Source organism: Plectropomus leopardus, chromosome 24, assembly GCF_026936395.1.
Source record: "Plectropomus leopardus strain MGB_pleo_1.0 chromosome 24, ASM2693639v1, whole genome shotgun sequence".
NCBI classification, from domain to species: domain Eukaryota; kingdom Metazoa; phylum Chordata; class Actinopteri; order Perciformes; family Serranidae; genus Plectropomus; species Plectropomus leopardus.
Genome location: NC_142199.1, coordinates 15982893 through 15994974, shown reverse-complemented (window position 1 = coordinate 15994974; position 12082 = coordinate 15982893). Strand labels below are relative to the sequence as shown.

The 12082-nt window shown below is 42.5% G+C and overlaps 1 protein-coding gene across 6 annotated transcripts in view; it reads right to left on the bottom strand.

The window, feature by feature from the left end:
* Positions 1–3456: 3456 nt before the first annotated feature.
* The window catches only part of LOC121962812 (beta-1,3-galactosyltransferase 1-like), a 126862-nt gene continuing 118236 nt past the window's right edge, over positions 3457–12082 (bottom strand). For 5 of the 6 annotated variants that reach the window (XM_042513117.2, XM_042513118.2, XM_088074727.1 and 2 more), the window contains one exon: positions 3457–5694. In XM_042513117.2, the coding sequence (XP_042369051.1) occupies positions 4451–5437 (987 nt within the window). In that variant the 5' untranslated portion in view covers positions 5438–5694 and the 3' untranslated portion in view covers positions 3457–4450. The remainder of the gene's footprint in view (positions 5695–12082) is intronic. The other variant, XR_006107166.2, reaches the window with a different exon arrangement.

Below are 12082 nucleotides of genomic sequence, written 5' to 3'. Positions count from 1 at the left end.
AAAAAAAAAAGTGGCGTTTTTGTGAGATGCTTTCTGCAGCGGATTATGCAGCATTAAGGAATTTGCCTCCAGTGTTAACAGCATCAAACTAGACAACAATGCCAAAGCGAGGTCTACTCTGTGCGTAACAGCGTTGTGTTTCTACTCAAGGCTCCACAGGCCTGCCTTCCCAAGCTTTGTTTTGAAATCTGAGCGTTCCCAATTGTGGAGCACTCCGCCTCGCTCGTTATGAGGTTCATTTACCACAAGCCCCGGAATAATCACTCGCTTTTCATTTTCCCCAAGCTTTAGCCTTTTTAAATGCTCTACCACTGGGTTGTTTGGCCAATTACAGAGCAGACTTTCTATTACTCAGCATATTGTATCAGATTGCATATGCCATAGGGGGTGATCAGAGGAATGCAAAACACAGCACTGAGGATAAGAAGCTGTGAATAACAATTATTTCACATGTGTACTACTGGGCAGATCTTTTTTTTTTGTGTGTGTGGAAGTAAAATAAAGTCATTAACTGATAACATACTGTGGCTCTTAGAGCTTCTTTTCTTTCCCGCTCAATAAAGAACAAATGCAGCCTAAACTGATACACGGGAATAAAACTGCTTCAATTATTTTTCTTGTTTCCAAAACTGTTTCGGAGACTGATCAAAAAGAAGTATTTGACGTAAAGATGTCAACCGGGAATAGGTTTTATTATGAGGGAATCATAACAGCGATGGTGTGTTTTCTGCCTACAAGCTCCCACAAGAGTTTCCAGAGCGAAACTGTTTGAGGAAAGAGCCTCGCCACAAGTGCTTCCCACATTTTTATGTTTATCTTTGCAAGTAAAGAACAGAAGACATTTTTCATTTCTCCGGCAACAAATCCCGCCGGAGCGATGCTGCTCCCTCGGATGATGATGATGCCTGGAACAAAGAGTTCACAAATCCAATGCATGCACATACACACACACACACACGCACGCACACACACATACACGCACCTGTAGGCATGAGAGGCTAGAGCAACCTAATTACAGTGATGTTGCCTGGTGCGGATTTGTCCGCACTCGCTGACATCTAGCATGCACATGTCTACACACATGTATGTACACACACACACACACACACGCACGCACGCACGCACACACACACACACACACACACACACACACACACACACACACACAGTGCTTCACACTAAAGATACAAAAGCTCTTGACCTATGGGGGGGGGCAAATGAACAAATCAATATTTCATTTCTTTAGGGCATCATAAATGGATTCTTTTTTTTTTTTTTTTACTGTTTTTATCTTGAGAAACAACAAAAATAGTTCTTATTTCTGTTTTGTGGATTTCATCATCGTGCAGATGTGCAGGAAAGCATGGCTGCTTAGAAGTCCATGAAAAAAAACAAGAAAACCAGCATTTTAATGATTTGAGTCTGTGCATGTCAGATAAGACCTTCACCAACAGGTTCAGCGGGGCCTGTATTTACATCATCATGTACACAACAGGCTTTATTCGACTCACCAGAAGTATCGTGTTTATAGACCACAGCAGGCTGAGCTTTACTCTGAAGATGGAGGCCACTAGATGTCCCTGCAGAAGGCAAACATCTCACATCAAAGGATTGTTTGGGAAAATGACGTCATAAAAATCACAAATTAAAAATGTTGCTTATTATTATCATTTTTTTAAAAAAATCCGATTTGGTAACTTAATTTATAAACTCTTTTTACGTTTTCAATGCAAACACCTTCATCTATAAAGTAACAAAAGCAGCTCAAATCCACACTTAGTAAATTTACATTCCACAAGTGAATCAGACCGACTGCACTGCAAAGTATAACAGTCTAAACATCAATGCTTAAAAACAAATTGGTGAAGACAACAAAATATTTCCTTGTAAGGAAACTGTAGGCCAGTCTAATAATGCACCTGTTCACTCTTATAAAGTATGTTAGAGTCAGTCTGCAATCGCTGATGACCCTGTCAAGTGAAGGTTATCATCTGCCGTCATCGTCTCTGAAATCATCCCTAAAATAGAGCATAAAATGGAAAACAAAGTTTTAAAAACAGACATATGAAACTCTGTCATGATTAGTACTGAAATATCCAGGCTGTGAATAGGAAAATATTTTTTCTGGTAAGAAAATGTGTTCACAGTGTGTGTGTGTGTGTGTGTGTGTGTGTGTGTGTGTGTGTGTGTGTGTGTGTGTGTGTGTGTATGACCTGGAGGCTGCAAGTTTCCACACATCACATATAGTCGCTAACTGCACTATAATTTGCTTCTGAACTAGTTATGATGGAACAAATCCTGCTTGTGCATTCAGCTGTTAAACTGAGATTTAAGGTGAGCACAGAGAAACAGAATGAGGAGAAAGGACATTCCTATTCTGGTAAATGTGCAAGGATGTCAAAGCAGCGCCATTTTTATGTAAACTGTTGCCACTGCACCTGTTCAAGTGAGCTAATAAACTGACTTGCAGCATGGCACAAACTCACATATATTTCTGTAACTGTTATTTGCCTGTTTTGTTGTTGCTGCTAATTGCACGTTTGTTGAAACATGACATAAAGTTGCTGCCTACGGAGAGTGAGGTAGAGCTGCTGAGAAGCAGAGGCCGCAGGGATACTTAGTATTTCACGAACAAGAACTACTTCTTTGAATGTTGTGTCTTTTTCGATGAGCTAACAAGGCAAGCTATGCAAAGGTGAGTCTTAAGAGGTTAGGGGTCATTTACACGGCAACGGTTCTTGCATGAAACACTTGTCGCAGTGTGGCGTTTTCAGGCTATCAAAACGCCACACTGCGACAAGTGTTTCACTGGGATCCTGAGTGTAAAAACTACAGAAAACAGTTTCTACGGCGATAACAGCCTCTACAGTCAAGCTCTTTACTTTAAATATTTTGTCTGTGACTTGTGCGCAGTTTTTGGATTTGCGGGGTTGTAAGGAAAAAAACAAAACAAACAAAAAAAAAAAAAAAAAGAAAGAAAATGAAAAAAATACAAACAATAGAGAAGGTATCAATCACATTGAGAAGAAGGATTTATGCTCTGTATTTTAACATAAAAATCCAGCCGGCTCGGTGATTCCTCTTGACATTATGGTTGAAAGCAGCCATTCAGCTGCCAATTGCACAGATGCTACGTTTGATTTAATCACACAATGCTCACAGTCTGCTCTCCACTTACGCACATGCGCCAACACCTGCACGGAGAAGAGTGCGTCCGTGTTGTTTCCACAGCAGCCCGTCGGTGACGTGTTGAGAGCTGGGACCCGCTTCAAACTGAGCACAGCTGCCGCAAAGAGCAGCAGCCCTAATGAGACGCTCCCACTCTACGGCTCATGTTTCTCAACAGTCGAAGAGTGTAATCTCATTTCCTCACATGCATGCTGGTGTATTAACTTGTGATAAATCCAGCAAATTCAAAACTATTAGATTGTTTTGGGTAATAACTACAATATCGGGTCTTATAAAAGCGCTTTATTTAATCTCAAGTAATTGAAAAGAAGAAAGCACTCAAAAGTGTTATATTCGTCCTCACTGCTCTTACAGTACATCTGTTCTCCTTCGTGTTCAAGTAATAGAAAATATAATAGTCTGCAGCCTGTTCACAGTGCTGCCTGGGACAAATAACTGCACATTACACTTTTAACAGAAGTAACATTCACTTGGGAATGCGAGCAGCCGATGTCTTCACGCTGTCCGGATACTTTTTTTCATTGCATGATACAAAGATCAGCTGTAAGAAAATACGTCTGCTCCTGAAAAAGAACATCACAGAGGCAAACAGGTCCAGTCATTAACACTTCTAGTTCCACTGCTTTCTAGAGCAACATGACACAACGCCTATCTAAATGAGTCATCACATTGTAAACTCACCACGGTCCTCACGATGACGACAGCTGCTGCGGCGCCAGACAGTACATCCAACATTAACACCTTGTTCAGAAAAAGTACAACAACTGAAAATACATGAGGAACATTCATAATTAGAGCTTGTGATTGACCCGAGAGGCGAATGTCTGGGTTCAAAGAAGTGTTGGCATTAATGTAATCTGCAGTTTAGTAACTGGGAACAGTTTGTGTCTTGTGTAAATGAGCAGTTGAACATGAGCTGCTAAGTTTCCTGTCGTGTTTTTCCCTAAGAATTATAGTGCTGCTGGCAAACAACCACCTGAACTTTTTAAACATTTTTTTGGGTTTCCAACTTTGTGGCTGTTTTGTCTCATAAACACCTTGAAGTGAGAAAATATGTAGAATACAGAGGAGTCTGCTTTGGCCTTGCACTGTCTGAGACTCCTGGCAAAGCAATCGGCGTCCGGACAAAGCGGCGGACGCTTCGTCAACACTGTTCCCTCGACTCCCTGCGTGCTGTACAGTATTTGCCAATGATGGGGACGCAGGTGATAAGAGGACATTCAGTTCCTCCCTGACTCTCCCCCCGGCGCTAACAGTCGTGCTAACATTTGAGATGTTTCTTGCTGGTCATGTCGTTCCAGATCCGGTGCATCTCCTCGGGGGAGATCTGGTGCACGGTGACCACGCGGCGGTAGCGGCAGAGGCTGTATGCCATCTTCCAGTGGTTGAAGCCACTGTTCTGGAAGGGGTGGATGCCCAGCTTGCGGAGGCACACGCCGACGTACACGTCCTCCAGGTGCAGCAGCCTGGTGTGTAGAGAGGTCTTGTATATGAGCTCGGCCACGTCTGCGGAGAAGACGTACCCGGTGCCGGAGCAGAACGGCGGGTACTTGCTCTCAGGGTACAAATCCCTGGGCATGTACCACTTGCTGCGCATGTCTCTGATTGGCCCGCCGTTGATGACGTAGCCGGTGAAGTACCTCCTCCTGGGCTTGGTGGTGGGCTTCAGCAGGTTGTAGATGAGATTCTCCATGTTGACGAAGATGTCGCTGTCCGTCTTGAGGACATATTGAGCCTTAGAGCAAAATGTGGCCAACCAGCGCATGCCCATCAGGGTCTTAAGCGTCAGATTGTGGTAAGAGTCGATAAAATCCTCCACGACGATGTCATGAAATATCTGACTCTCCTGCTCCACCATCTGGTTGAGGACAGCATCGGTGCTGCGGCCCAACAGGAAGAGTGTGACCACGCGCACATCCGGAAATGTGCTCTCATCACCCCATGTTTCTCTGATGGCCTGACGGGCGTCGAATTCCTTGTGGGTGGTGCTGATGAGGATGACGAGGAAGGGCGGCTCCGCCTCGCACTTCTTGGCCTCGTTAATGAGGTAGCCGAAGTCGTGCGGGTTGAGCGAGCGCGTGCGGATGTTGCTAAAGGTGGTGTTTTTGTTCAGCTTGGGCGTTTTGCGTACGGGGATAGTGAGCTGGCCCACGTAGGAAGTGGAGGGGCGGGACACACTCAGGTACCACAGAGCGCTGGCCCAGCAAACCACCGTCAGCAAGTATAAGCAGGAGACCTTAGAAGGCATCGCTGTTCACTCGGCTGGTGTTAGCGGCGGCAGCGTTGGAAACGTCGAGGCCACGCCTCCATGGGTTGTCTCAGATCTGGCGGTGCAGCTTGAGGCTGCCTCCGCAACGCAGCTGACATTAATCTTAGATAATGGACTTCCTTACTGTCTAGTGTTTTGATTGAAAAGGAGCGCTGCAGAGATCTCTTATCTCGTCGGCGGCCTCACTGTGTCCCATCGCAGCTCTCGCGAACGCTTTCAGCTCTCTGTGACAGCATCTAAAAAAAGATGAGAAAACAGACAGTCAGTGGACATAAATCATAACATAATGAAACGGCAGCAGGAAGATAAGCATGTTGACAAAAGGTGAAACTTCTAACATGTTTCATTTTCAGAAAAAGGCATTTATAGCAGCGCGGCGTGCCACATATCTAACAGTATTTTTTTATCCCCTATTCATTACGGCTCATAACGTCAGTCCAGTGGCTCGGCAGGCGGCGCGGCGCCACAGCCAGTTACCCTATCGTTCTATCACCGCCTCTGATAACAGCTCTGTGGTCTGAAGACTGTGAATATCCCAGGAAACTCTCCCCATTGATAGGGCCTGATCTGCCTCAGCTTCGACCACTTTCTGTTTGCAAACGCTGTTTATCTCCTTCTTATCCCCTCCGGAGCAGACGCGGGCTGGCAAATCAGAGCCACTCCGGCAGTCTGAGAGGAGAAGGAGGAGGAGGAGGAGGAGGAGGGAGAAGGATCAAGGCGGAGAAGGTGAAAGTGAAACGTTCTCATGGGAACAGATTAATATCCACTTCCTTTTATTCTCGTGGTCTTACTCCCCATTTGCTCCCTTGCTTTCTCACTCCTCAATGTCAGACTGAAGTTGGCATGTGGATTTTACATATTTTTACGATAATGAGCTTCTCCTTCGTTAGCTGGACTGCTGTGGGGAATCTTCCACCGCTCTAATTGGACACCCTGACAGACCATGAGGGGATGAATTTAAGCTCTAAATATGGCTTTATTATACTCAAATGCCCCCTGTGTGTTGATGTTTGCATTCTGAGGCGTTGATGGATAATCAATTCACAGAATCCGTCTTTACAAACAGACTTTTATTTGCTCCAGACATAATCTCTTTTGATGTTCTTCTTCTGGGGATGTATTTCGCAATGCATAACTGACGACGAACAAAAAAAGTGCTATAGATCCTATTACAGATAGAGAAATGTGCGACGATGCGGCTCGTGCTGTGTTTTAAGATGGAAGGGCTGAGATAAAAGCGGCTCATTCCTTTATCAGACTCCAGATTTTGTCGGGTCTTTCGGGGCGCTATGGTTCTTTTCATCAGGGCTTTTTTCTTATTCCTCCCCCCGTCCCGACTATCTCTTCCCTCTCCTTCTCTTTCTGAAGCAGAGTCATCAATCTCATGGTCCAGTAGAATCCATCTCATCATGGCTGCTTTTCCACACCTCCTCCCTCTCCATCACTCCCTCCTTCTTTACTTCACTGGCTGCTTGATCCATTTTTATGTCTCGCTACCTCCCCCTCCCCGTCTTTCTTCGTCTCACTCTCTGTCCTCCTGGCTTTTTTTTGTTTTGTTTTTGTATGTGGGACTTTCAAGGCTTCATTCCATGTTGCGCTACCTCTACTTCTCCCCGTGTCATCTCCTTTCCTCCCCTCACAGCTCGCTTCAAACTTATCGACAGCCCTTATTGCAATCAGTCTCCCTACAGCCACTCAATATCCATTTCTCCTCCTTTCTCTGACCAAATCACTAAATCATCATATTCGTCCCCTTTCCTCGACCTCGCTCCCCCTCTTCCTGTTTGCAGATCAGCTTGTTTTCACCTCTGTCCTTCCCTGAGCGAGGTCTATTCCTACACAGCCACTGCACGCTTAGTTTTCCTTCAGCCCAGAATATCCTCATTTGGCGATGCACCTCACGAAATCGTGAGACCCAGCTTCCCCTCTGAGCAAATTGAAAGATGGCTGTATCGTTTCATGCTGTCGTGTCACTTTGAATTACATTAGTACTCAGTGGAAGTCTCCTGAATAAGTTACAAAAAGTATCAGGCCACAGGATCATAGTTTTAACCTCTTACACTCCACCCCACCACACCATAAGCCCATTTTTGTTTTTTTTAAAGGGGTCAGGAGATCTTGTTGGGGAGATATATAGAAATGGTATACACTGTAAAATCTGACAAGTTGATTTTACTTGAAAATATCCTGGAAAATGAACTAATTTATGTTTACTTTATATCTAATTGATAAGTTTATTTTATTAATCAGTTAGTTATGTCACCGTCTAGTGATGAACAGAAAAACCGCTACACTGTATATTCAAGAGAAATGGGTGAAAGAAAGCAAAATACAGTTATAAGATGAAAAATGGTTTAATATATGAAGCATACGACAATCGACTACCAGCTCCAGGATGTGCAAAGAATTTTGTTGGAAGTTTATAATCAGATATTCCATTATTAAAAAAGCATTATTATAAAAGTAAATATACTTTTAGAAGGGAAAATAATGCAGGAAATACTCATCTTTTTTGGGAATGTATGAAAATGGAGAAATACTGGAATGATGTATGGATGGAGTTGAAGCTGATGTTAGGTTATGAAATACATCTGAACTCATTCTCAACTCAATTTCAAAGCAGTTGTGTTAATCGAACTTGTGAAATTGATTTGAATGTGAAATGTGTTGCAGATTGAGGTAATTATTTTAAGTTTTTTTTAAACTTTTTTTTTTAAAGCTGAGTCAGTGACTTGGTCGCTAACACTTACAAAAAACTTAGGATAACTTTACTGGTCATTTTTAAGTTGCAATTATATTCACAAAAATAGTAAATACAGTTAAGTTTTAAGTAAACTTAAAACTTAGATAAAGAATAAACACAAATTAAGATTTATAGTTATATGTACTTTACTTTTTCAAGGCAATCAAGATTATTAAAAGTAAGATCAACCTGTCAGATTTTAGTGTACATGATGTGAAAGCTAGAAGATTAATTTGAGCTGCAGCTCAGCTCTATGTCAAGGCTCTTTAGTCACATCTCTAAAAGTAACACGGTGTTTTGGTTCGGTGCCTATTCAAACTTGTGAAGGAGTATTTCACTGCTGAAAAGTTGCCCTTTTAATAAAACTGATCTGTGTCTACAGCAGAAAGATGCAAATACTTTTGAAATAGGTGCAACATGATGAGAGAAAACAGAGAAAAAGGTTGCGTTTGCTCATGAGATTGAAAACCTACAAATACCAGAATGCACTGTGCCACACTACAGCAATAAATGCTCCACCAAGATCTGGAGGAGCACCATCGAAAAAATTCATGCTGTGACTTTTAACATTTGGAGATTTATGTGACAATTAAATGTTTTGGCAAGAAAGCTGCTAAGAACCCCCCCTTATTACCAAAGAAAGCCATCTATCCTCTAAATGTCCAAGTTTTATAGTTTGTGTTCATAAAGTTTCAAGAGGCTGTGATTATTCTAGAGGTCATAACCGATCATTTCATACAGTGATGTCTCTTTCAAAACATGGTCTCACTCCGATGAAATGGCTACTCTGAGGACTAACATCATCACACATAAATAAAAGCCGGCGTCCTGGTGGAGTGGAAGAGGTTAATTGTGGTGATGCAGCTTTCGCAGTGGGAAATACTAAGTAATGACAGTGTTCATTTGTGGTTAGCAGAAACTAATTAAACACGGCCCAAACAGACCACACAGAGCGCTGATTCAACAGCCTGGAGAGGAAACACATCTGTTAGGAGCTGGGGCGGCAGAGCAGCTCTTTGGGCCACCTGCATTATTTTTAAACTGAAAGACATGAACTGTACACATTAAGTTTTACAGGCTGATAGGTGACTCATTCACTGAACAGTTTTTGTTGATGTCATCGTGCATCATCAGCAACACATGGGGCCTCATGGAGAAATACAGATGTGAGGACTGAGAGCAGGACATCCTGCACTTTAATGCTTCTCATTATGTGTTTATCTTCTGTGGCGTCACGCAGACCGCACAGAGAAATAACTAGGATGTGCATTATTGTGACTGTGACTTGATATTATTTAAAGAATAACAAGTAGAAACTGGGTGGACTGTATTATAGAGACTGTAATATTACTGGGGGAGACTTTTTACTGTCGTACCAAAGGCTGCAGTTCCGCTAACGGCCATTTGAGGCTGGCTCCAAGAGTGAGTCCATAGACCTCCACAATAAAATACCTAACTTTACTGCAGAAATAAACATGTTTACAGCCTGGTACACAAAACAGTTTTGGTCTCTAGATAATTTCAACATATATCACAACTGTAAGGGGAGTTTTTTAAAAAAATCGTTCACTTGAAAGTTATTAAGGCTTGAAGTTTTGCGGCTTCTTCTAGTGACAGTTGGGTGACGTCCACTGACAAGCTGCTACCACAGTAATAACGTTGGTTAGGTCATGTAACCGTGCCATAACTCCAGAGTACAGGTGCAGCTGCCACTGTCTCTATTTCAGTGTGTTTTCAGTTTATAAAAATCAATTGTGACATTTCTGTTGCCTAAAAAAAGTCTTGTTTAGCATTAAGTTGCACTCAAAGACCCTCCAAGGAGTCAGATGTTCAGTTTGATGGTTTTAAGCCTGTTTTTCACAAGTGGAAATGAGCATTAGCATTATCACAGTTAACCATAGCTGTAAATGCATCGCGCTAACCAAGCTAACAGCTGGCATTAAGGGTTTTCTCCACCATCTCCAATATAGTCAAATCTGGCTCCAAAAATCCAAGATTGCAACTCAATGCTCAACTCAAGGCTTCAAAACAGGAGAAAACGGATAGATAGCTCACATTCAGCATGTCAGATATTAAAATTCAGGTCCGCACAGGGACAGAGAGGAAGGACAGCTCAGTCCCTTCAGCCGCGGTGCCAAATGTAAGACGTCGGGAGAGAGTGGTGACAGACAGAGGAAACTCCAGTGTAAAGAGGCACAGGAGCAAACGTGGCCCTTCATTTGTCTCGTATTGGGATTTTTCTCAACAAACAAAACAATAAAATGAATCTGAGTCAATGTGCGTAACGTTTGTTTCCCGATGATGGATTCAAAAAGTGCAGACCAAAAACAACAAAAGCAGTGAGCAAAAGCCTTAAGACACAGTCACGTTCTGATGTATGACAGAATACTCCCCGCTCAAGTGCTGTGTGTTACCCTGGTTAGCAAATGATTTGCACAAATATAGCTATACATTAAAGGTCGCTTATGAGATGACGTGCAATGTTGGTTAAAAATGGCTACAAATGACACACTGATTATCATATCATTTTGCGGTCGGTGATGGACATCAAACAGTTGGCTACTGCACAGAGCAAGTGTGTGTGAGACGTCCTTTTGGCTGAGTTATGACTGAAAAGAAGCGCTGTGACATTTTTGCCAAACTTTGTCAGTTATGTGACATTGTATTTGTAATATTAAAACATTTCCAGGAACAGGAATTTAAGTTTTAACACCAATCGTCCTGTAGATCATAATTATCACCACCCTGCTGATCAGAGGGCAGTTAAACATGCCAATGAAATAATAACTCCAAAATCCTACACCGCAGTAAAATTAGGCATTAACATGTGAAAAAAGAGCATTAAAGTCAAATAATTACAGTTATTATTAAGATCCATTCACAGGGCTTATTGCTAATGATCTGCTAATCTGAACTGGTTGTCATGACAGCACAGTGACAGGCCATAGGGGGAGAGAGACAGCGTGAGAGAGACTAGTGAGGGAATGGCGGTGTAGTCAGTCTGCTGTACGGCAGCATTAAGTGCTAAAGTGTTTTGAATGAATCCCTCCACCCCCCCGGGAAGTCAATTTAGCAGCCTGGTTCTGAGCTCTGCTTCAGTCGCTGCTCCATTACGCCTCACACTGATCGCAGACTCCACATTGTGTGGCGAAGACGACGCTCATGATACTTTTGTACAGTGATCAAACATTTATCCACGTCCAGAAAGGTAGCCACTGACAAAAAGGAGTGCTTTTTGTCACTCCACACTTTGGGACGGTATTGTGCTGACTGATGGAAAATCAGTCTAGTACACAACTGTTTTGATAAATAATTAATCATTTTGCAAGCAAATGCCGAACATTCACTGGTTCTTAAACGTGAGAGTTTGTTGCTTTTTCTGTTTACTAAGACTGCAAATTGAATGTCTTTGGAGCGTTGATGAGTCAGAAAAAGCAATTTGAAGACATCACCTTGGGCTTTGTGATGGGAAATTGTGCGGGGCATTTTTCATTACCTCTGACGTTTTATTGACAAAATCATAAATCACTTTAAAAAGGTACTCCAGCGACTTACCATCATATTTCCCAAAAAACTGGAGGATTTGCAAACAACATTTCATAGAAAGAACGGTCGAAAGTGAAGTGGCAGAGGCCTAACATCGGGGTTCAATAGCATCTCATTAACTCCTAATCCAAATCTGATGATTTCAAAGTTTTTAAGATTTTAAAGTAGCCAAAGTTGAAGGAACTTAATTTAAGTTAAATGTTACCTGCTGAGAGGGCAGACACAACAGTTTCATTTCAGGTGTAAAACAGTTTTTTTCTTTTTCTTTTTTAACAATCTGCCTTCTCCAAATACGTGCGGTCTGCTTACAGAAGTTGATGGGGGTTAAATATTGA